Source organism: Marmota flaviventris, chromosome 13 (assembly GCF_047511675.1).
Source record: "Marmota flaviventris isolate mMarFla1 chromosome 13, mMarFla1.hap1, whole genome shotgun sequence".
Taxonomy (NCBI): Eukaryota; Metazoa; Chordata; class Mammalia; order Rodentia; family Sciuridae; genus Marmota; species Marmota flaviventris.
In genome coordinates, this window is record NC_092510.1 from 42,630,611 (window position 1) to 42,657,639 (window position 27,029).

At 34.4% G+C, this 27,029-nt stretch overlaps 1 protein-coding gene across 7 annotated transcripts in view; it reads left to right on the forward strand.

The window, feature by feature from the left end:
- Positions 1-27,029, forward strand: part of Kdm4c (lysine demethylase 4C) — a 394,812-nt gene that overhangs the window by 240,922 nt on the left and 126,861 nt on the right. For 6 of the 7 annotated variants that reach the window (XR_011704102.1, XM_027943079.3, XM_071600633.1 and 3 more), the window contains 4 exons: positions 5,347-5,528; positions 7,056-7,269; positions 9,492-9,568; positions 26,195-26,250. Coding sequence is in view for 6 of the 7 variants with exons in the window: in XM_027943079.3 (XP_027798880.2) it covers positions 5,347-5,528; positions 7,056-7,269; positions 9,492-9,568; positions 26,195-26,250 (529 nt within the window). In the remaining variant the exon portion in view is untranslated. The remainder of the gene's footprint in view (positions 1-5,346; positions 5,529-7,055; positions 7,270-9,491; positions 9,569-26,194; positions 26,251-27,029) is intronic. The other variant, XM_071600634.1, reaches the window with a different exon arrangement.

Sequence of the window (27,029 nt, forward strand, 5' to 3'; positions counted from 1 at the left end):
CTGGAGAGTAGAGTGTTCCTCTCTGCTTTCTGATCACCATATAAGTTGCTTACCTCTGTCTCACTCTTCCATCTTGATGTTCTGCCTCACCTGGAGCCTGGAGGAATGGAGCCAGCCTTCTATGGATTAAGACCTCTACTACCATGAGCCTTCAAATAAACTTTTATTCATCTATAATTGTTCTTGTCAGGTCTTTTAATCACAGAAATGAAATTGCTGATTAAAACAAGCCTACGTTTGCCTTTTTAATTTCTTAAGTGTCTTAGGCTGAAAACAGCAGTTTCTCTATTAACCGTTATTAAACTAGCACATTACAGAACTGTAATGGAAAATTTAATTTTTTTTTTTTTCTGAATGGCACTACTTGCCTTTAAGATTGTACCTGAACCTCGGTTATTTTTTTTTAATCTTTTGTATTTCTGAACACACCTTTATAAACTTTTCTTATTCATCAACTAAAATGAACATTGAAATATAGTTCACATACAGTATAAGAATACTAAAATTCCAAAGTTTCTATCTTCCTTGCTTTTTTGAGTAACTCATTACTGCTTTCATCTTCATTCTCCTCCTCATCCTCTATTTCCTCCAGGATGTTTGAAACCATATATAATGCCCCCCAGGATTCAGATTTTGCTCAAGTACCTGAAACATAACAGATGTTGCCATGCTTTTCATAGCAGAGAATGGTGCTGTATCGGCCAAAAAACATAATTGGAACATATCCCCAAGCAGTGCAGTCATCATGGAGACTGGTAAAGGGAAATTCCTGTAATGGAGTTCAGTGCCTTTTCCCATCTGCCGAATTCCATCAGCATGTCCTGGCAGTAGTCCTTCCACAAATAACCCAAATGTGTTCTTTAGAAAAATCCATATAAAATCAGCAGAATTTATTCAAAAAGCCTATACTGAGTGAATGAATTGACCTCAGTCTGTTCCTAAGGAAAGGTCCCCTCACCCGCTGCCAATTCATTTCCCCCTTGTTATTATTTTGACTATAATTTTGAAGCTTGGATAGTTTTATAATCATAATAACTTATAACCCGCCTATGTTCCTTTTAATGTATGTTTTATAGAATTGGCATCATCCTGTATATACAGATTTGTGTGCTGGATTTATTTTTACAATTTTTAAATTTTTTTGTGATACCAGGGATTGAACCCAGGAGCACTTAACTACTGAACCACATCCTCAGCCCTTTTAAAAATACTTTTTGGGGCTGGGGTATTGCATAATGGTAGAGCACTAGCCTAGCATGTGTGAAGAATTGGGTTCAATCCTCAGCACCACATAAAAATAAAGAATTCTCAGCACCACATAAAAATAAATAAGTAAAATAGAGATATTGTGTACATGTAGGCATCGTGTGCCCATGTTCAACTAAAAATATTTTAAAAATACATTTTATGTTTAGAAACAGTGTCGCACTAATTTGTTGAGGCTGGCTTTGAACTTGTGATCGCCCTGCCTCAACCGCCTGAGCCACTGGGATTATAGGTGTGCACCACCATGCCTGGGCAGAATATTTTTCATTGTACTTTGAAATAATAGTTTCAGCTGATTGTGTGTGGCTTTTGAGTGAAGAGGAGAAATAAAGACATTTTTCTTTCTTTGAAGGCATAAAAAAGCCTTTTCATGGAAATATTTATACATCAGTGTTAGCTGTCTTTCTGCTCTGGTTCTGACTATTATTGTCTATATTTTTATTAGAAAAGCTTAGTATTTAGTGCATACATTTTAAAAGTTATTTTCTGGATGAGTTTTGCAGGACTTACCAAGGAATTTGGTGTTTGAACTTTTGGCATGGTCTTTCATAAAATAAAGTTATTCTTTTTTAGCAATGTAGTTATTTAGTAATTTCAGAGAGCTATTGAACATTTTTGCTGGTATGGTGGCAGTATTTTTTAAGTGGTCCTTTCAGCATATTTATTAAAGATAGTATCTGTTTTCTAGTGTGGCCATCTAGTAGTATTAATTATGAGGCTGACCCTCTTTCACAGGATGGTGCATAAGCCCTTGCTTAAGCTTCCTTATTCACCATGAAATTCCTGATAATGTAGAGTCTGGAGCTGTGTTATAATCTGCTTGTGCAAATTCAGAAGTGCTTATGAAGACATAAGGAACCACTTTATTTGGGGGCTCATTCTTTGCTTTACTGTATAGTACCATTTACAGGGTTTTGGCACTGTTTGGTAACAATTTCAGAATCACCACCATGAACTGTGAGGCTCGCTGAAGAAGAATGAAAAGTACAATGGGAATAGAATATTTTATAATTGATTAATTCGTTCATATAAAAAATATCATTGTGAACAGAATCCAGGTGCACTTTACCCCTGAGCTACAATACCCTGTCTTTTACTTCCTTCCTTCCCTCCCAACCTTTCTTGCATCCTGAGATAGGGTCTGACTAAATTGCTTGGGCTTGCCCAAACTTGAAGCTTCCAGGGTCAACTTTCCAAGTTGCTGGGATTATAGGCATACACCACCACACTCACCTCCATATGTAATTTGTTTTAGCATTGTGTATTTCTAAACAAGATCTGAGTTATAGAGATCTTTTAGACATTGGTAAATCTCATATGATATTTAATTAAAAATTACGTTTGTTATCATTACCATTAGTCCCACTGGAAATTTATTTGAGTATTGGACAGTGTTACATTCACAATAATGGACACACTTTTTCCAACATTTTAATTGTGAGGTATAAGTTTCAAGTAGATCAGTTATTTTTTGTAAAAAGGCTGACTTTTTTTTTTTGTTCATTTTCATGAAATTCCATGCTAGATACTGAAGAATCTTGATTTATTTTTTTCTTTCAAGTAAAAATGGTTCTCCATGAAAAAGACAGGTTCTTTGCCTTGCAGTTCAAGTTAATGTCAGAAGAGCTTTAACTCAGACAATTGCTGAACTTCAGTTTGTACAGATATACTTTATACATATATCCCTTTTTTGTCACAGATTTAATAAATCTGATACTTTTTTCATCAAGAACATTAAGTGAAACTTCCTTTTTTTTTCTTCATTTTATTCAGTCCTCTGAAAATATGAGGTAATCAAGAATATAATACTTTGGTGATGCTGCCTTGATTTAAGCTAAGGCACCAATAATTTTACCCCCCACTGCTTTTATGTCACTATTACAAATGTCAATAGTGTGACATAGACCAAATAACATGTCTGTGTTATTGTGAAACTGGTTTTGGCTACATAGATGGTACAACTGGTGTATTGCATCATCTGAAGTCTATAGATCATTCTTTGAGAACTGCTGTTGTCTTATTCCCCCCCCCGCCCGACCTGCCAAACCAAGCCATTTCTGTAACTACCTCCTCTCCATAGATTCTAAAACTTATTCATTCTGCATTGGCTCATTTAGTATGTGGAAAAGAAGACTTGCTCAAAAGAATGTTTTCAAGTAATGATAGTTGGTCCTCTCCTGACTTATTGAGAATACAATTAGGAATGAAGGGAGTTCTGTGCTTGGTAATGTTTTCATAGTTCTCCTAAACCTTGATATACTTTCGTATTTGGTGCTGGGTCTCTGGCAGGTCCCAGTGCTTGGTGCTGCACAGTGTTGCTCCTGTAATGATTTTGAATTATTGGATTACATTATGATGGTGGAGAGAAATGCTCTTGGGGCCTTATTCTATGTCAGCTTTGGTCTAGGACAGATATAGAGCTGGATCCTCTCTACACGTCAAGTGTTGAGAAAGTTTGAGGAGGTCTTTTTTATTCTATCAGGCCATCCTAGGCCAAACCTTGCCATGAGTTTTAATCAGATGGACCATTACAGCTCTGCCCACACTCACCTACTCTGTGGCTCCATTTTACTTCCTGGCTCTGTTGTTCTTCCCTGTCTTTGCCTGTTTTTCACTGTCTCTGGACTTCAGGAATTAGAAAGTATTTCCTCTGATCTTGGAAATATTTTGGGAATTCCTCATAATAACTTGAGACCAGGGATAAAAACTTTGTCTCATGTGTTTCAGTGTTTTTCAAAAAGGCAAGTGATGCGGTAAACTAATTTTAAGCCAATCAGTAGTAGCCATATTTAGTATCTATAAGAGATATTAACCTATGAGAAGGACTTACTGCTATTCATAATTTCTAATTAACTTTCATTTGTCAACTCTTCTCTAATATTTCTTCTGTTGTGAAATGTAGGGCAACTTAGGTGGAAGTAATTTATATTTAACATCAGATTACTTCATCTTAAATATAGGCAAAGGGTCTCACCTTTTGTTTTCAAACACTGTGCTCCTAGCTATATACCAGGTGTTTCTCCATTATAATAACAATGCTGCTGCTGCTGCTGCCGCCCCTGCCACCACCATCATTGAAATAGGATCATTCCTTTTTTATTCCATTGGAATTTGACATCTTTAATTTTATCCTCATTCACTATTTCATTTTTTTCTGTCTATGTAAATCTATTTTGACTTTTTCTAGAGTAGGTAAGTTAACATGGCAAGGGCTGGAACACAGTGGTTCACCAGTGATTTGGATAACTAAGGACATCACTGTGCAGAATATTTTTTAATAAGCATGTCACAGTTATTGGTGAGGAATATTAAGCCCAAGACATGCCTTTTCATCTGAGATATACTGTCCTCTGCTATGGGCAAAAGGAATATTTTTCTAATATGCAGTATCTTTCCAATGCTCTGAAAGATTTTAAAGTGATATTTTGTGGAGGTGTTTTCTACTTTTTTCTAGTAACAGATTTGCATGTTAATAGATTTAACCCTCTTAGAGAATCATACAGAACAAATGAGAAGATTTGACATAGGGATTATTTTTTATATCCATGTAATGGTAGTATATTGCTTGACATATTATAAGTGCTCTGTAAATGTCATGGATTCTTGAACTCCAAAGTTAATTCCATGAAGTCCAATTGATAAAAATTTTATTGAACCACATATTATGTTAGGTAAAGAAAGTAAGCATATTAATAAGCATTCTCAGTGTTAGAGTATCCTGCTAACTGGAAGATAATGTTATGTTTATGAACATAAACTTATTTTATCATAGGCAGTGTTGTGGTAGTAATAGAAATACTAATGTAGTGACATTGGAAAAAGAGGGTATTTTACTCCTGGCAAGTATGGGGATTGTGGAAAAGGGAGGTTGGTTGTCTGACTTTGGCTTTAAAGGATGAAGAGAATGAGAATCAAACTCCTTTTATTCTGTTTTATATCTCAGAATGTATCAGTAGACAACATAGGCCTGGTGTCTGGCATTGATGTCACAATTTGGAACATGTGCTTCTTTTATAACTAGGGTGATTGGTTTCCCTTGGGTTGCTTCTCATTGTATTTTTATGCTGTGTCTTCTAAAAGAGTTGCCTGAAGTTCCATCAGTTGAGGAAGAAGTAGAAGAAACAGAGTCTTGGGCGAAGCCTCTTATTCACCTTTGGCAGACAAAGTCCCCTAACTTTGTGGCTGAACAAGAATATAATGCAGCAGCAGCAAAAATGGAGCCACACTGTGCCATCTGCACTCTGCTCATGCCATACTACAAGGTAATTTGGGGTGGTGTGGCTGTCAACCTGTCCTTACATTGGTCCACTTTCTGTGACTATGCACCCAAGAGGTCACTTGTGAATCATTGTAGGTGAGTATTCATCAGAAATAAGATGGCAATACTTCTTAGCTATTGTTCTTCGCAGGACAACAATGATTTCTACAAGCCCCTTGGGAACCATTTTTCTGATAGTACTTTTTCTTTTTTGAATATCTTGTTTTTTTTCAGGGAAAGAGTCATTTCAATGTTTCTGTTGTTTTTACAACTAAACTTAAAGCTTAAAAACAGAACCATGCAGAGAGAGAATTTAGTCTTGGTTACTATTTTATGTTTGAAAATGTTGCTCTCAAAATATGTGCCAGCTCTGAGCCCAAATTTTTTTTCATTAATTTTTAAAATTTTAACATCTCAATCTACCTATATAATTCCCAATAATAAAAAAATTTTCAGTTAAAATGATAAAATTTGGGAAAGTTTATTTAAATGAGATCTTTGGAGATAATAAAGCAATTCATAAATTATAAATGGAACAAATACTTAACATTTTCATATATTTTGGAGAGATGACAGTTTTTTGTTTGTCATGATTCTGCCTTATTTGGCCATGTGTACCAGTAACATCTCTTACTCTTTAAGCCTTGTCATAAGGCAAATGCTTTAGAACCCCTCCTCAGTTCTGTTACTCAAATTAAACCTGGTGTTTGAAAATATTCCTTAAAATGCTAACCAGGTAATATTTTTATTAAATCAATACATGTGTTTACCTATTAGAAATGAAGAGGTAAAAAAATTCATAAGAAGAATACATGCTTTCCATGAACTCTTTTTAGAAGAACACAGTTTTAGTAGCTCATCAGTTTCTTTTATGAGCAGACATTCAAAATATTTTCTTGTTCTTTCAGATTAATTTCTTTCTTTCTTTCTTTTTTTTTTTGGTGTGTGTGTAGGAAGCAGGGCCCAGGGATTGAACTCAGGGGCACTCGACCACTGAGCCATATCCCTAGCTCTATTTTGTATATTATTTAGAGAGAGGGTCTCGCCTCACTTTTTCTGAGGCTGGCTTTGAACTCACAATACTCCTGTCTCAGCCTCCCGAGCTGCTGGGATTGCAGGCATAGATTAATTTCTTGATGGGAGCCTGAGAAGGACCATTACTAAAAAGCTAATAGGAAGGGCAGCAGAATACAACATACACTAGTATGGCAGTATGTAAAAAAGTGGATGTGTAACCGATATGATTTTGCAATCTATACACTGGGTAAAAATGGGAGTTCATAATCCGCTTGAATCAAATGTATGAAATATGATATGTCAAGAGCTTTGTAATGTTTTGAACAAATAATAATAAGAAAAAAAGAAAAAAAAAAAGAAAAAGCTAATAATCGTTGGGATAAGGAAAACAACAGGAATAACAAAAGGTGAAAGCAAATGGCTAGAAGAGGGTTTAGTGGATTGGAGTGATAAGAATGAATTATGAACTGTTTACCATCTTTTTCACTCAACATGGAAACGTTGTGTTTTTCAGCCAGATAGCAGCAATGAAGAAAATGATTCTAGATGGGAGACCAAATTAGATGAGGTGGTTGCATCAGGAGGAAAGACTAAGCCCCTCATTCCTGAGATGTGTTTTATTTATAGCGAAGAAAATATAGAATATTCTCCACCCAACGCCTTCCTTGAAGAGGATGGAACAAGCCTTCTGATTTCTTGTGCTAAATGCTGCGTACGGGTTCATGCAAGTAAATACATTTATAGTCCATCAATCACTCACTTTTCTGCACTCACTTTTCTGTGCTTCACGTAGTTCTTATTGCTCACCGATTTGGAACCTGTCAAATCTATTGTATTGAACTATTGACATTCTTGATGGTTGAATCATTTTTTCCCTCATATTTCTTTTAGTGAAAGTATGAGGGTGTATAATTAATTATCCTTTCCCCCCCCCCCCAGTCTTCCTTATGCAATACCAGTGGTGAGTAGGCCTGTTTTTTTTTTAATTGTTGTTGTTTATTTGGTGTTCAAGTGAGGTACCATCATGAGGCACCTTTCTTTCACATGCTTGTGTTTTACTTACCTTATAATAAAACTTAACGTGAACATCTGATGTTGATTGATGAGTATTTTTCTTTATGACTTTTTAAGGAGAAATCAATCTTCCTTTCATGATTCTTAGAGTTATTATTGTATTGAGTTAAAGTGTTATTTTTTATAAGTAAAAGGAAATCTCTACTGTTTTCCAGGGGAGAATAATCATTATAATAGTTTTTTCTCCCAAATGAGATGATTAGGCTGTGTCTGTCTGTCTGTCTGTCTCTGTCTCTCTCTCTTTTAGTTTTAGTCTTTATTTTAATTTAGAAATTGCAATTTTAATTTATTTATTTTAATTTAGAAATTGCAAAAATAACCAGGTTTAGTAGCACATGCCTGTAATTTGTTGTTTTTTACACAAATGGGGGAAGTGGTGAATATATTTAAAATAACAACAATAATACAACTGGTATAAAGCCTATAGTATATGTAAAAGGGATTCATTATATACAACTCTATTTTAAATAATTCTATTTTTTCCAATTTTACTCAACCTTGTATTCTATTAACAACTTCCGTACGGTCTGTCTTTCTCAATGTGTAGTTTAAAAGATTTATGATGGAGTTATCTTCATTCATATTTACCCCAAAGAAATAATAGTTTTAGAGTTGGAATTACCTCCTGATAAATTTATAAATTAGATACCATATACTTCCTGAAGAGATTTGAATGTCATCTGCTTGAAATATAATAATAGCAATCTTCTTCTATTGATATTAATTAATAACACACACATGCATGCATACAAGCACAGTTTCACCATATGTTAGTATGTATATTTAAGAGGCAAAGCATCAGGACACAAAATATAGGCATTTAATCTTGATTGTAAATGTAGCAGTTATACAGTTTAGCTATGTTATTTCATAAATGTGTACTTTTACTTCATATTTTAAAGAATTGGTTAACTGCTATAGGTGTTTCTTTGGATAGTTACATTTCTGTTACTTTCTGTTCCTATCTCAAATGTTACTGAAATTTGTAAAAACTACCCATAGAATTTTCAAATCCCTCTATTTTCAGTAAATTAGGTTTTTTGTTTGTTTGTTTATTTTGTTTGTTGATTCTGGGGATTGAATTCAAGGGTGCTTTTATACTGAGCTACATCCTCACTTCTTTTCATTTTTTATTTTGAGATCAATTCTCGCTAAGATGTTGAGGCTGGTCTTGAACTTGCGATCCTCCTGCCTCAGCCTCCCTAGTTGCTGGGATGACAGGCATGTGCCACTCCTTTTGGCAACATGTTTCTTGCTGCCATATAATTGTTATATATTTGTACCCTTAATCATCTTCATATTCATTTTGGGACAGGCATTGACCCATCAGACAAGTTGAATTAAGGACATTAATTCATCACTAATCAAATTGTGTAGTCTTTGCCCTATCACTGAAATGAAGGATAATAATGTGTAATTTTTAAAGTATAATTTTAAATCACATGAATTTAAAAAGCAGTACATCAAAATTTGCTGTTTACTTATTTTAGCATTTCAAAACACTTTCCTTAATGGATTGCTTCTTCTTGGAAATGTTTATACATGTGTGAAAGGCCAGACTTGGAAGCTTAAAAATATTGTCTACTCAAGAATTATCTTTGTGAAATATTGTGAGCATTAGTTAACCTTAAGACCCACACCACCATGTTTTTTTTTTTTTTTGTTAATCATGTCTTGTTAATCATGAAGCAGGAGAACCAAAAATATCTTTCACACAGGCTTGCTTGTATTTTGTTTTAAGCCTCACAAATAAAAAACAGTATATAGTGGGATATAGTGGGCAAATGATATGATTTTATTTATGTCAGTATTGAGATATGTAATATTGTAAAGATGCATGAGACCTAATGCATGGATCCATGCTATTATTTCCTAGGCTGTTATGGTGTTCCTTCTCATGAGATCTGTGCTGGATGGCTCTGTGCCCGGTGCAAAAGAAATGCCTGGACAGCAGTAAGTATCTTGTTTTACTATTGCTTTACCTCTTCAGTTATTCCATTCATGTGGATACATTTAATTATAGTAGAAATATAAGATTGCATGAATTTTTTCTTAATATATATTTAGTTCTAGATGGACACAATACCTTTATTTCATTTATTTATTTGTATTTGAACCCAGTGCCTCATACGTGTGAGGCAAGCTCTCTGCCACTGAGCCACAATCCCAGCCCCTGCATGAGTTTTTCTGTGTAATTTCATAATTTAATGTTTTTTTTGTTCGTCCTTCTCTGAATTGTCCTATTGTATCCAGTGTCGAAATATTAGGTAAATTTCTATGTAGTCCTCTTCTGCTTCACAAACTGTAGGAACGGCCAGTTTATCAAATCTACATTGACATTTTCAAGGCCTCAAAAATTTAAAATTTTACTTAATTTTTCTGTACAGGATTATTACTGGCATCATTAAGAATAATTATCCTAAGTAATAGTCAAGGTGGAGATATTCAGTTGATGCCTGAAGAAACCATGCTCATTTCCAACTTTTCCAGTAGCCTGAGGTCTTTCTCCCACTTACTCATTCTTACATTCATACTAAACAAGTTTTAAAGATCTGCTCTACGCCAGGCATTGCCATGAACTTTAAATAAAATGTTTAACAACAAAGGATCCTCCATTTGGGGACACATTTCCTCTTGGTCTTAATAGTTTTTCCTAAAAACCCTGTTGAAACTTAGATCCAGTGTTGATCTCCATTCCACTAATCTATTGTGTCATACATTTTGCCATTTAGTTGTGTTCTATGCTAAATTTTCTTAAAAGGTGTCTTGTTTTTCAAGAGCAAAAAGAACATTCTTAAACATGATGACCTGCCAGATCACTGCCAGATCTCCCTCCCTGATGACCTTAGAGCAGGAGATGAGCTTGATGTTTTCAGATCACTAAATGATAAAGAATTTAATTTTCTTACAACCACAGTTAAAAACCTGAAGGATAAGGTGAAGAAACATGCCTTGTATGATGAAAATTTATGTTATGATTATGTATAGTTAGATCTCAGTATGGAAGTTCACACATGGTGACTGTAGTTTGAAGGAATGAATCTGAGGGCAATATCTTTCTGAATTATTGGTGACTTTCACTTTGGGTAGGGTAAGAGAGAAAATATGGGCACTCTTTAAAGTCTAAATAATATGATTTACTTAATTTCAGAGGCAGTATCTCCCTTTTAAGAAACTTCTACATTAGTAGGCCCAGAAAACATTTTGGTGTCTTCTTTCATGTGATCAATTAGGTTAATGAAATTTAAGTGAATATAGAGCATCTTCAAATAGCCAGCAGTTCTTACTTACAGGCAAGACTGGATAAATATATTCAATTCTTATTGATATATCCAGCTCTTTTTATTGTGTAGCTCCTATTCCATTGTAGAGCCAAAGTGAAATCTTGTAGCAACAGTTTGGTGATATTCTTTCATTCACCTTGACAAATTAGAAATAAATGTAGGACATAGAGGCATAGAGGCCATCTCATCACTTCACTAGGGTGTTAAGAGTTCCATCCATAGTTATTGCCTTGCTCCTGTGCTCAAACACTGAGCAGTCCTATTGTCAAAGGTACCATTGTCCTTTGCATGGTAGAGGCAGAACCAGGACTAGTCTATCCATTCTGATTTTAAAGCTGTTTCTGATCAATTTTGCTGTTTTTAATATGGCATGTTCTAAAAGGAAAGCAGTCTGATTAATCACTCTTTGGAATTGATTTAAAGCAGATTTCTATTAATCTTAACTCATTGTCTCCTCAAAAAATATGGTCATTTGTATTTTTAGTGTTGAAGCCATCTAAATCTTTTTCAGTGGACAAGAGAACTGGTAACTCGTGAGTATAACTTTACAATGATTTTCAGATTCACATAGTTTCTAATTTTTAATTGGAAATGATTCAAATCCTCAGTGGATGCCAGTTTTTTCCTTTTTTCAAGTTATCCATTTTGAGTGAACTTTGTCTATGAAGTTCCATTTTCAATTCTCTTGAGAAATAATTGCAGTTTTAAGTATTGCAGAGAAGTAACTGATAATATTGATAATTGACTTTTGTGTGGCAGTTTTGCAATATTAATTTTTACTAAACACTTAAGTATGATTTCTTTGAATTTTGTGTCTGGAATGATTACATTTTAAAAGTATCCTTAGACCTGAGTTCTTCAGGAAGCAGTCTCTGGTTGTCAGTTTTAGATTCCAGAGGAGCTGTAGACCTTCTTTTAAATGGAGCTTCTGAAGAAGCTTATGGGATTCTAAGAGCATATCTTTGGTCAGAGAATATATCACTTCTTCCTTGTGCTTCATCCCAAATTATTTTTTAACCTATCTTGTGAAAGTAAGTGTAATTTATCAGGAATGCAAAATGGTCTTGTATGATATTTAGCTTGGGACATATGATTATACAACAAATGTAATTATTATAGCTATTTTCTTTTATGGTAAGTGGCTTTTGAACACCTTTTATTCATTTTCATGAGGCATATGCGAGAATTATACATGGTGATTATACATGGTGAATCTATATCATACAGTGAAGAAGCAATAGTATTTTGGAAGCAAAGACATCTTAGGTATTATATCACCACTCTCAGACAATAAATAAATTAATAAGATCAGATAGTAGAGTGTCGAACTAAGTTGAAATTTTTAACGTCAGTTTGGGAAAGATAATAAAAGAGGTTTCTGAGGCTAGAATTAGTCTTTACAGATGCTGTTTTTTTAATTTGCCAATTATAAAGAGTAGATGTCACTCTGGACTCAAATACTCTGTTAGTTTTTTTTTTTTATTAGTTGCTCAAGACAATACAATGATCTTGACATATCATACATTTGATTCAAATGGGGTATGAAATCTTATTTTTCCACGTGTACAGATTGCAGGATCACATTGGTTATACAGTCACATTGATCATACAGCAATACTAGTGTCTGTTGTATTCTGCTGCCCTTCCTATCCCCCCCTCCTCTCCCCTCCCCTCACCTCTCTTTACTCAATCTACTGTGACACATTTCTCTCTCTCTCTCTCTCTTTTTTTTTTTCTCTTCCCTGGAGAATTGACTCCTGTCTCATTTGTCTCTGTAATACTTCTAGTACGGTTTTATAATGTCAGATCATTGTGAGGTAATGAACCTAAAGTAGGGTTGATGATACTGGGATCTGAGCTAGATTTTTATTTTTGATATTTAGTGTTCTCACCATTTCCAAAGATTATGTTGAGACCTAACTCTGATTTTTGTTTTTAACCATTTCTTTATTTTATCATCCAATTATGTCAATTAAGAAACAGAGAGCTGGACTACAGCTTCAACTGCATGTGTTTAAGGAAGAGATGAGTTATAATTTTTGTATTATACCCTAACCTGGTTTCTGAGATTTGGATTTTTAGCCTCTAAATCCCCAATCACATGAGATGAAAATAAAAGAACCCCACAGCTCCAGAAATAACTATCCTCATATTCCGGTTGTCTACTTCATAGTTTGATATCATTGTCTTCAGTCTCAACTTTGTCTTACATTAATGTTGATCAAATTGATAGATGCAACAATTTTAAAGCTTTGTTTGAATTCATAGTCTGTAACTCAGCTGATTATATTATTTTATTTTCAGCTGTGTTCAGAGTGCTTTTTTGTGTGTTTTAATAATTCTTTTTTTGGAGCAGTTTTTCCTCCTTCATTATAATTTCATTTTCAAGAGCATTTCAAACATTGCCAACTCCTTTTTGTTTATTTTAGTGTGGTACTGGATAATGAATTTACTGGTGCTTTACCAGTGATCTACATTCTCAGCTCAAAATTTTGAGATAGGATCTGGTTAATTTGATCAGGCTGGCCTTGAACTTGTGATTCTCCTACTTCAGCCTCCTGAGTCACTCCAAGTACTGTTTCTAGGTGTGTAAATGCAATATTCTGATTTTATTGTCTGATTCTTGTTATTTAGATTCTTCGTGGACATTTTATCACTTTTGATCTAAGTTTCTATATTTTGTAACTATTATCTGCATCAGTTTCCACTATAAGCTTCTCCTTAGTGAAAATGTAAACCTAATATTCTCACCATAAAGAGAATTTGTATTCTTTCCCCTCTCCTCTTCCCTTTTTCTCTCAGTCTGCCCCCTGCCCTTTCCATTTTATTCTTTTAAAACTTTTTCGAATGTAAGTATTTCTGTAAATGCCCCAAAATGACTCTATGGCTGACCACAATTTTTATTCATGAAAGAAGACTAACATCTGGAGTAGCCTGGCAACCTAAAAACTTTCTTTTATTACAAAAGCTAAGTCCTTAATGCTTTATATATAGAGTATTAAAGATAGTAATAAGATTTTCATAGATATTCTGAAGAACTTATAATATGAAATTCTAAAGAGTAAATAAATATAAGTGGATTAAAGAAATGAAGAAGAAATTTATATAAGATTCTCTTTTAAAATGAAGGGACAGTGTAACAATGCTGGCAGTCGTTTCTGTCCAGGAAATTAAGGTGTTTCCTTAGGAACTTTTCAGGTGATAGAAGCTGTGGGTTTTGTTAGAGTATCATAAGTGGGACTGAAAGCTGCATGTGAAGATTGATAATTTAACATTGTATAAAGTCATTTCTCACTCAGTTTCATGATTTTGACAAATCATGAGTTGCCAGGCTTCTTTCTGTCCCTGGCAGCATTAGGCCTATGCTGTCATTTCATTGTTACTTCGAAAAATTCTAAATAGTACCTTATGGTATATCTTACCAAGGAGCTTTTTTATTATCTTCAATAATTGTTGGGAAGTTGGGAAGTTTTAGTAGTTCATATGCCTATATTCTAAACAGAATCTAAATTTAAAAGCAATGTAATGAGACAGTTCAAAAGAGATGTATTTAAGTTCTGTTGCAGTCCTAAAATTCCTTGATTCTGGTTTCTTTGTAGTTCCATTTTTGCTTTAATTAATTTTCTTTAAGCATTTGGGACCTTCAAAAAAAATCTATTTTTTTAAAACCTAGTTAGATGCAATGAGTTAAAATAAAGAAATACCATCTAATACTAGTAATTATTGGCCAGATGACAATTCACTTGTAATTATATGTTTTCATCATTTTATACAATTCATCAGTGAAAATACTCTGTGTGATACTGATTTTGGATATATTTCATTATAAATTTTCCAGACATAATCTTAATGTAAACTGTGTATTTTTGAATGATATGTGACAGTATAGGTTCAATTGTAACAAATTATACCACTCTGATGGAGGAGTTGATTATGGGGAGGATGTGCATGTATGGGGAGTGGGTATATGGGGAATCTCTAATTTCTTCTCAGTTTTTCTGTTAATGTAAAATTGCTATGAAAAATAAAGTATAATAAAAATTATTCCAAGGCTTTATTATAATTTTATCTAGCTGTCTTTTGGGAATGCATGGTAGTTTACATTATGTTTTAAATTTCTTTTTATTTCAATATGTCTCTTTATACTTAATTCAGGATAATTTGAATTTTTTTGACATTAGTACAGTATAAAAATGCAGGTATCCATTATGATTTTTATGACTATTGCCATGCTAGAAAAAGTAGACTTTGTAATGAAAAAATATTTTTTAAAACCATTTTTTAGTTTAGGATTCTCATTCTCTATAATGAAATGTATAAACTAGGTAATTGTATACATTTACAGAAAGAGCATTTATACATCTACAGAATATACATCTACAGAAGAACATTTATTGTACTCTGCAGAATGATAAAATTGTACACATATAACTAATGTAAAGTTCTATTCCTTTTTCCCAAAAACGGTTTTAAGAAATCAAAACCCAAATATAGAATGTGTCTTCAGTTCAGCCTTATTTACTGTACTATATTTTACTTCATTTTTGAAAATAGAGTAATAATTATATGTGAGCAAACTTACAAAAAGTAGAACATGTCAGCTTGGCATGGTGGCAAATATATGTAATCCTTGCTAGCTGGGGGACTGAGGCAGGAGGATTGCAAATTTAAGGACAGCCTAGACAGTGCAGGGAGACCTTGTTTTTAAATATGAAAAACAATTAATCCACCCTAACAAGTTGAATTTGCAAATGCAGTAAAAACAAAATGAACATTTTGCTGCTTTCGCATATATATTTTTTGTTTGATTGTATATAAGTATCATGTATGGATGGAGTAATTGTTGCCATTCCATGTCCTCCAGTGGTGCACATGGCTATTTTAATTGACTCATGAATGAAAGGGAAGTCTTTTCTCTGCCTTTGTCAGAGTCTCAAAATTAATTTCTTATACTCCTTGAGGGTTAATCGTCTATATGAAGAATTTTGACTTTTGTGAAAACTATTAAACTTCTTGATTTTTGGAGTGGGTCTTATTTTGACTCCCAGCCTGATGTCTCAAGTAGGAAGATCTGTGTCTTGGAAAGCTGGTCCCTCCTGACATTTTTGAAAACAAGCCTCAGCCCCTTAATTGTCTAGATATGTCTCCATAAGAACTGGCAAATGGGGAAAGCTGGATTCTTTGACTGAGTTTTCAACTTTCACCATAAATTTGAGGGTAAATCCCATTGATTGAACCTATTTTCCATAGATGGAGGTACTTCTGATAGAAAGCAACTCTACTCCCACTCTTTTGAGTCTGAAGATAGTGCTTTCTCTCCTATTTGTCTAATGTAGAAGTTCTCTCTTAGGGCAAGGATGATGAGAGTTGAACTAAGTTTTTATGTTGAGGATTATGTTACCAGTATTCCATTAAAAAAAAAAAAACCTTATTCCTCAATATCAATCTCATAATAATTATTAGAAATTCTATAGATTTTAGAAAAAGTAGTTTCATCACTTAACTTCAAAAATATAAATTCAGGGTAACTAATGATTTAGATAAAAACTAATGTAAATTGTATGGATAGAATTTTCTTAGTTTTTACAGAATTTAGTGGTAATAAAGACCAAAGAGATCTACATCTGTCTCAGAAATCTCCTCTATTACAGATAATGAGTCAGCAGGTTTAAGGAGTAATTCTTTTGTCCAGGATTCCCTACTCTGTAGTAAGAGAAACAGGACTCATGGAATTGGCTACTTAGTCCTACAGATTCCCAGGTTTAGATTCGTTCTGCCCAGCTACTTACTTTTAGAGAGGGAAGAAGTCTGAAGAACTAGCCTACATCAGAAATGTTTTGAGGTGGTCTTTGTTCACATTGAAATGAGAGCCAGCACTAACTTGCAGTGTACTGAGTTATCTACTTAATGTAGAATAATTGGTGTTAACAGGTGGTTGCACAAAACAGGTTCTTTTCCCTTTTAAATTTACTCTATTTTCTGGCCAGAGGACTTTTCCAGAACTGGATAATCTCCTGAATCCAATTTCCCAACTGACAACAGCATTGACATTTTTCTTTTGTAAAGAACTCTGAAGTGGCTTTGTAGATCAGAACCATTGATTTTTAGATCAGATTGGCTTATGGCCTTGAGAGGTCATGGTGGCATTGCTGCTCTCTCTGATATGTTTTATGCTGTATTTCTTTTCCTTCCATGGGATACTGTCAAGACACGATGAAGAGTGGCTGTCAGCCTGCCAGGCTGACTTTGATCTACATACAAAGTAAAACGAGGGGGAAAGAAAGGCCCTGTTTGTGTCAAAGGAAGGGCATTCACCAGTGGGCAATGTCTGTAGCCAAGTGCTTGCTTTTGCTGCCTTTCTTCTCTCTATAGAGGTGTCTCTGGAACACCAGCCAGAACCTACTCTCCCATCTGAGGCAGTGTATTTGGTCTCAGAATTACCTCTTCCCTCCTGAGGAGGCAAATTATTCCAAACAGTTGCAGACTTACACCTTGGCTTACAAAGGACAGAGTGGTAATAATTATTTTATCTTAACCAAACAGAATACCACATTTAGTATATCAATTGTTCTGACAGCATAACTATGATGTGCAGCCTTTCTATTAGGGAACTGCTTACAGGCCAAAAAGTCACAAATCATTTTTCTCTGTTCTTTCCTCTCACTTTTGCTTAATAAACACCCCCATCCTCTTTTGTAATAGAAAGAGAAGTCTACATAGCTCAGTGTAAATGGAACTGTATTCATAAATAGCTTCTTGATTGAGAACAAATGCTTCATTAATCTTAGTGCTTCAACCAGAGAGAGCACAAGTAAAATCAGGAAGAATAATGAGTGACATTATGGGGAGCCTAACATTCTGTACTACACATCAGGCTGTGCCTGCCCGGAGATCACTTGGCTGTAAGGCGCATCTCCTTTGCAATGAGGAAGAATGGAGGGGACAGAAACTGCAGTGCAGGCATTTCTCATGAATGGTAAAAATTAATCCAGTGACAGGATGAAGAAATCATGTACTTTGCTGTTTTTTTGTCGATGGTCATGCTGGGAAGAAAGAGTAAACCAGCGGAGTCTTTATTTGAAAGCAAAATGTTATATAATTTTATCTGTGTTGGATGTATGTTCAACTTGAAGTTTTGCACAGGATCTTGGAAATACTATCGTAAATGTAGTAAGCTCCATGTGGTTTACCTATGATCAATAGTAAATTATGCAGATACTGCTCTTGCTACTACCTGTCATTGTAAATGGCTTGCTATACAGCTAACAGGCAGGTGCTCTGTAAACCTCAAATTAATTTTCATACTAATGTAATCAATGTCATTAGAATGATGAATCTAGGTTTAAAGAAAGTGTTTTGAAATAAATGAAGAGTATGATTTTCTATTCATTTTTTCCCTTTTCACAAGTGGTGGTAATTTAGATAGTTAAATCTAAGTTTATTTGGTCAATGTTGTAAATTTGAGGACGAAAAAAACTTATCATTCTATAATTTAGAAAAGAATGCAAATTCCATTGACATACATACTGTAATGTTCTAGGAACATAGTCACTCAAAAGTTTTCGTTTCTGACAATATTTAGAGATGGTTGTGGGTTAAGTTAGTCCTTGTCAGTTTTTCATGTAAATGTTAAAAGAGATAAGATTTTCAAAACTGCTAAGTATTTCAACTCAACTCTACTTCTTTTCAATAGAAAGACAGCATTTTGATAGGGTCATTAGTTTTCATTATTCACTGTTCATCTTTTCACTAGTTATATTTAATTTAATTTTATTTAATTTTAATGCAATTTTTTGTCGTGGGTAGGGATCAAACCTAAGGCCTGTGTATGCTGGACAGGTATTCCACTAGTGAAGATATACTCCTGACTGTATATGTTCATATTATTTTAAGTTTCCACATATGAGAGAAAACATGGGATATTTGTTTTTCTGACAAGTATCCCATGTTTTCTCTCACTTGTGGAAACTTGTCTTTTTGCAAGTCCAGTAATTACCTCTGGCTCACCCTCCCCAAGCTGAATATTTGTTGCATTTTAAATGTTGTCTCTCAATTTCAGGCATGTTACTATGAGAAGCCTTCTCTGTCTTTCTTGCCCATACCCTCTTGTTCCTGGACACAAGCAAAATCATTTATTCTCACTGTGGCAATGTGATTCACTGATTCTCTCAACTTTTTCTAGTCTGTTTCTTCATGTCTCTGTTCTCTTTTTAGGTAGTATATTTATTCCTTTGCATATACTATCGACTCCCTTGCTGCTTTCTCACTTTGTTATTCTCCTTCAGCATCAACCACCCAGGTTATCTATCTGTCTGCCCTGTACCTGCAGTCCTGTAGCTGAACATGTCTGCAGAGAACACCCAGTAGGCAGATTGTTCCTGCTTTTATCACCTGATGAGCTCATTTCCTATTTTACCAAGCAATAGGAAACCATCAGAATAGACCTGCATATTTCTACGTGCATTATAACTATAATTTCTATGTTCCTGTCTCAAGCCATTCTCTCCTTTATCCATGGAATCTCTATTCAAATAACTCATCTTTCTTTCCCCCAGATCCCCAATATTCCTCTCTCTAAACTGGGTTTGGTGGCGTACATGTGTAATCCCAGCAACTCAGGAGGTTGAGGCAAGAAAATCTCAAGTTCAAGGCCAGCCTCAGCAGTTTTGTGATGCCCTAAGCAACATAGCAAGAGCTCATCTCAAAATGGGAAATAAATTGGTCAGGGGAATATAGTTCAATAGTAAGGCACCCTTGGCATCAATCTCTGTTAATACCGCTTCCTGGAAAAAGTAAATCATCTCTAGATGATGCACATTTTTATGCAAACCATCATCTTCAAATGAAAAGACCTCTTGTCAATGCCGGCTACCACCTTAGTTCTCTGTACCCTTGTATAGTAAAATTCTTAAAGACTTGTCTTTACTTCTCCCTAATTTCCCCACTTCCCTCTTACCCTATTGTAGTTATAGAGTGTGCTCCACATTTCCATAGTGTGTGTTTCACCATCAGGATCTGTTGATCACTGTTTGAACTGCCGTCCTCATTTAGTTTCCAGCATCTTGTAGACTCCTGCTTTTCCTCCTACTTTATGTGCTGCTGCCTTTCATGCTTCTTAGCCAAGTTCTTTTTCATCATCCCAACCAGGTACTGTTGCAGATTCCCAGGTCTCAAAAACTTGGGCTCCTCAAAGTCTGTGTTAGTGCACATTGTGTTATCATCCTACCTCAGCTTTTATGGTTTTGAATTCCATCTATTTATTGATGATTTGTATATTTATAGTGCAGTTCAAGCTCTCTAAACTGCAGACCCAAATAAACAACCTCATGTGAAGCACTTCTGCTCGCAAGTCCAGTAATTACCTCTGGCTTACCCTCCCCAAGCTGAATTCTAGATCTACTTTTCCTATACCTTTCCTCATTTCCAGTGACTGGGAATTTTGACCTCCCACTTGATGAGGTCAGAAGCTTTAGAGCTAGATTTAAGGCTGTTTCCTTTTTTTCATACTTTACTTGTGTTTGAGTAAATCCTGAGTTCTTTACATTCAAAATGAATCTAAGAGTCCTGACTTCCTGACTAGTTCTTGTCACCTCTATTGATACTACTCAGGTATAAGCCTCTCATTACCTCTTTTTTTGCATTGTGGCAGTATCATTCTGTTTCTTACCTCTACTCAGGTACCTTTATAGTCTGCTGTCCACATCAGTGAGCCTTTTAAAATGTAAGTCAGATTATGCTCTTGCTCAAATTTTATAGTGGCTTCCCATCTTGGTTGATGTGACCTATGAAGGTTTTCCATATGTGAACTTTTATTTGAAGATTGATTAGATATTCTTATCTCTGTGAGTACCTTTCATAGGAGAATAGGCTAGGGGTCTACCTATATTCCCCTTTCCTAAGGAACTCTGTGGTCTATTCACATAGCATTTGACCTCTGACCATCTACATAATCTGCTCTTTTTGTCTGTCTGCCTCTTCCTCCCCAACCCATATTAAGTTCCCTGAAGACAGAACCATTGCCATTTACTATTGTAGCTCTAGAGACATCATGATGATGAATAGTTGATTGAATGAATGTTTTTACTTATAATACAAATAGATGTGAATATCAGTGTTGGAGAATTCACTTGCTAATATTAAATTAATTGTAGGTTGTGGGATTTCCGTTCAAGTATACTGCAGAAAAATTGTCATTCAGTTTTCTAATCAGGTAGAGTTCATGCCACCCCTGTCCTTGTGTGAGATCCTGTCCTTTCTCCACCCCAGACAAATGAGCCACATAAGACAAAATGATTCTTTCATGTTTTGTGGTTCAGCACAAGTTTTGCTTTAATGCAATAATTACTCTTTGTTTTCCCTGCTTAGGCAGCCCAATTTTACAGTTTTGCATTTCTGTTATGAACATGTCAGATAAATGAGAGAGAGACAGAGAGAGGAGAGAGAGGGAGAGCGAGAGATCCTGTGCTGTGCGCTCGTGTGTGTGTGTGCAGGGAGTAGATGGGTTGTACTTCAATCTCATAATTTTTCTATAGCTCTGAAAATTGGCTTTAGTGGCACTTATGGATATGTTAGCTAAAATGAGAGCTTCTTACGAGGCAGCTTGAGAATGTTTGTATTGGCATTTCTTTAATTGATGTTTTATAGACGAGCCATTGGAACGAGATTTCCCTCTACTACAAGTAATGAACAACTGCAATAGCCATATCACAACAGTGCATTTCCCACCATTGTTGTTAATGTTGTGTCAGCATTTTGATTATAAACACTCTTTTTCATGGTTTAATAACTCAGCCATAAAGAAATCATTTCATGTTGTAAATTGGTATACTTGTGAGTGGTTCATCTCAGTGGTGAATTTTTTATGAAATCAAATTTCAAAAATATTTGGCATTGTTAAAAAGGAATTTTCTCATTGGTATTAGGAAAGGGAATGGGACCTATGCAGAAAAAAGTACAATGTTCACGATATGATATGATTTTGTATTTTCTCATTCAGTTTAATTGTCCTGAGGGGGGAAAATGCAATGGAATGGATTTTTTTTTTTTTTTTAATGTTGTTCTTGGGAGACAGAAATAACAGCTGCCTTATGGAGTAATCACGTTGTAACAGGCATTTTTTTTTTTTTTTTAGGTAATATTGGTTGACTAGCAATATCTAAATCTTTATAATAGTGAGTCATTCTATTCTGGCTGTTATTGTTCCTGGAAAAAGCATGCTTATTAAACATACGAGAAAACAAGGCTGGTAACAAGCACAGACTGTTTAATGTTATTTATTTATTTTGTTCTGCAAGACTGAAGAGTTTTCGTATCTACATAGGTTAGATTGGAAAGAATTTCCGGTTTCCTGAAAGAATTTATAAGATGTCATAAGTCCACCATTTAGAAATTTCTCTTTGAGGGAGAAAAAAAAGGGTACAAAGTTGGGTAAACATCCAGGTCTTTTAATTTTAAATTGCATATATTCAATTTAAAAAGATTTAATTCTCTCTGTGTGTGTGTATGTGAGTGTCTGTCTGTCTGTGGTTTTTCTTTTATTAATTTGAAATTACTTAATACTGTTAGCAAAGTTCTCTAATTCCCATCATGCTCAAGTTTTGAAAGCTCAGTTTTTACAGAAAATTACTGATAGTGCTTAGTCCTTCAGCCTTTCATATGTTTTCTATGCATAACCTTCTGTTATGGCTTGCTGCTTTGGGGTGACTAAAATGGTCAATAGATTTAAATACCTTAGTGTTTTCCCTTAAATACTGTATTTTATATGTCTTTGTACCTTAGAGTTTGTGGACTTGCCATATTTTTTCATTACTATTTTAAGTTACAAGCTTTAATCTATTCTCATTATTAAAATTCAGACATTACAAATAAGATTTAAACTAATGATAATTGCAGTTCCCCATAGCTATTCACAAAAGCAGAAATGAAACAATAGTAGATTTAGAATCCTCCTTTTCCCATTGAGGTTTATGTTTAAGACAGATTGTAAGAAGGTGAATTCCTGCATCGTAATTTATGTGCACTTTAAAATTTTGATTGATAATGCCAAATTGCTCTCCAAAGCCATCATAACAACCCACATACCTATGCATAACCTTCTGTTATGGCTCGCTGCTTTGGGGTGACTAAAATGGTCAATAGATTTAAATACCTTAGTGTTTTCCCTTAATACTAGTATGTCCTGATCTTTTTTTATTTTTATTTTTTTAGTTGTAGATGGACATAATACCTTCATTTTATTTATGTATTTTTATGTGATGTTAAGTATCGAACACAGTGCCTTACATGTTGCAGGCAAGCGCTCTACAACTGAGCTTATGGCCCCAGGCCCCATATGTTCTGATTTTAAAAATCTAAAGTTAGATCTCATTATTTTTCTTTATTTCCTTGAAGTTGCGTAACTTCTTATGTGCTTACTGACACTGAAGATCCTTTGAATCCTCTATTTTTAAAAAATGTGTGAGTTAAAAAAAATATTTTCTGGAAAACAATCTCTGATATATATGTTGGAAATATTTTCTTGTCTTAACATTGTATGTTGATTTGTATTATATACTTAGAATTTTAAATTTTGATATTTTACCTTAAATGTTTTATTAAAATATCATATTTATTTTAAATTAATATATTGTGTTGCAAGTGAGCTTGTAGCTAACATAGATAACATGTTTATGTCTTTCTGTGTCTTTCTGTAATGTCAGAATTTATTAAATAACAATGTATTTAGAGGCTGCACTTCTTTAAGCTGTGGTAGTTTCCTACATACCTGTGGGATTTTTTATTATTTTGCAGATTTTTTATTCCAATTTTAATGACTAATATATATATTAATGACCAATATATATATATATATATATATATATATATATATATATATATATATATATGATACTCAAGTCATAATCACACTTTACACAATTATGTATATATAGTTTACAGAAAGGCTAAGAGAGGTTTAAGGGGGCCATAGGGTTTCTGAAGGTTGTACTGAGACCAAAGGCAAAAAGTAGGTACTAAAAGCAAAGAGTCACAGTAGGCCATCAGATATGGTTACCAACCCAGTGAAGGGCTGTTCCAAAAAGAGGGAACTTCTTTTAGGTCAATATTCAGACAGACAGCAGTTTCAGAGCATCACCTTGGAGTGTCAGCTTGAGATGTGAGTCTGGAGTGGGCCATGCATGGTCCCCAGGGGCAAGAGAAACTGCATTGTACCAATTGCCTGATGGGACAGGAAATTGGAGGTTCATCTCTGTGGTACTTTTCTTACTCAGGGCTCATGATGAGTGAGCAGGTGACAAGGTTGGTGTGTTCCCCTATCCATTCTTTGGCTGCTTATTTAATGGGACTCAGATGAGAAAGTTCCTTTATTTGGTGGTCTGGTGTGTTTGATAAGCTCATATTGGCCTGGTTTTTCTGATATGAGTTTGATATGTGTATGCATCAATGTGCTTCTGATTAATTCTGTCAATTCACAAGTGGTCATTTTTATTAGAACATTTAATTTTTAAAAAAAATCAGTTTCTGCCTTGTAGTTGTGCTAGGCAGATGGTGGTTGTTTACTTGTACAAACAAAGTATAGATTCATTCCATCTCAGCCCCTAAACTCAAAATGGGGTAACTCATGGCTTACTATTGCCTTATAGAAATGGAGTAACTCAGAGTTAGGTACTGTCTGAGAACTACTGTTCTATACATCATGGAGTAATTTCAGAGCAGGTCATAGCCTGCCCTCCACAATTTTCCCGTATTTTATTTTAATAGCTTTGCAGTTCTGTTTTGCTTAAGTCATTTTGAGTTTATTTTTATATGTTAAAGATATACATGTACACACACTTTATTCAATTGGATACAGACTTTCTAAATACCTTTCATTGACTATTTTTTTTTTGTATTAGTGTTTGGTTAGTTATTTATTCAGGTCTTTCTGTTTTATAATTTACCCTTCAACTAAGAATAGCCTGCTATTTAATATAATGCTTAAAATTCAAATTTAATTTTTTTTGTTTAGAATATCTATTTGTGTTGTTTTTGAAAATGTGATTTGTTATTAATTTATGGTCTTCTACTTGCATTTTCAATAAAACATGGACATATTTATTTTATCTTTTGTGTCTGATATGATTGGGCATCTAATTTATGCTTATGTTACCTTTTTTGTGTTTTTATTGTGAGTTAATATTCTTGGAGACTTAATATTTTTGAATATTTGATACCTTTGTTAAAGGCAGCTGTTGAATTATAGTTTTCATTTTTACATGAACACAGTCTACTATTCAAAATATTCAGGTTCATGAGCTATGTAAGAATATTACAATAGTATATTTTCATTCTTTTTTTTTAAAATATTTTTTAGTTGTTAATGTACCTTTACTTTTATTTATTTATATGTGGTGCTGAGGATCAAACCCAGTGCCTCACACATGCTAGGCAAGCGCTCTGCCACTGAACCACAAACCCAGTCCTATTTTCATTACTTCTAACCCACATATTTCATTTGTAACTTTTATCTTATATTTTATTCCTTCACATACTGTATTCCACAATGTTGTTGTTTTTGTTTTAAACTGTTTTTTTTTTTGTTTTGTTTTATTGATAGTAGATTAGAGGAATTCTTTGTAAAGCTAGGCAAAACGTCAGAATTAAGACATATCAACTTGGAGGATAGAGTAAATTTTAACATATACAGTTTGAAGGAAGAAAAATCACAAATAACCTATTTTTTTAAAGTTACTAATGTGGAAATTTGGGAGAACAAGCTTGAAATTAAAAACACAAAGTTAACCTAGGTATTTAATTAAAATATTCTAGGTCAACAGAAGACACAAATGGTACATCAGTGAAAGGGGCATCTTTTAATAGTAGTCTCTGACTTATCCCACATCATAAAGAAGCCTGCTGGAATGCAAAATTTTTAGCCATCCTGTATCCATGGGTGGATTCCCAGAGCAAAAGGACTGTAGTAGTATGTATATTCTACACTCCAGATTTCTAGTTTATGCCTCTCATAGCTCCCAAGTTCTCTTTTACACAGTTTTCCTGTAAGGTGGCAATTGAAAATGATACGAGGACCATGATGGTTCTCTCTGAGAGATGTATATCCAGAACATTATGGGGTGTACTCTTATCTTGCCCCCTCTATTTTTAATGCCTTTTCCTTTTTGAACTTGAATTGCCTTTCTGTAATTATTGAAGGTTTTGATTTTAAAATAAAAAAATTATAGGTTCTAGAACTATATAGATGCAAGGTAATGACTTGTTATATGTGTCTAATAACTATGGTATTTTATTTCACCCTTAGGAATGCTGTCTCTGCAATTTGAGAGGGGGCGCTCTTAAGCAAACTAAGAATAATAAGTAAGTAATGTATTAATTGTGTTAAGTTTCATCATTTGTTTCTCCTTTCTAGAATCTCTGAATGAACACTTTGCCTTACCTCTTGTTGTATACATTGTTCCAAAGCTTTTGGGGTATAGTTCTGCACAGGTTGTGGTTCTGTGCTTTAGACAGCTGCTGGCAGCACTTTTGCCTCTGTAGAGTGAGAGTTTTCAAAGGTTTGCTTCTGCTGTATGTGTTTGAAACAAAGAAGATTATCTCCTGTTTTACTAATAGAAGTTTTAAAATTAAGGTGGCTCACATTGTCCAGGTACCATTGTAATCCCTGTGTTTAATATGAAAGGTCTAATATGCCTGAAAATGGTGAAACAGGTATCTTTATTAAAGATAAAATCTTTAACTTATCTAAATTAAGTCAATTGTAGTTGTGGCATTAAAACAAAGCCATTTACTTTTTTTTTTTTTTTTTTTTTTTTGGTACTGGTCATTGACTCAGGGGCACTCTACCACCGAGCCATGTCCCCAGCCCTATTCATATTTTTATTTGGAGACAGAGTCTCACTGAGTTTCTTAGCACCTTGCTTTCGCTGAGGCTGGCTTTGAACTTGCAATCCTCCTGTCTCAGCCTTCCAAGCTTCTGGGATTACAGGTGTATACCACCGCACCTGGCAAAGCCATTTACTTTTAATATAGGCAAATTAACAAAAATGTACATGTATTAATTTGGAAAAGATACCAAGAAATGTTGTAATAAGATGTAAGGGGAGAGTTGGAGAGCATGAAGAGTCTTGAAAGAGAGT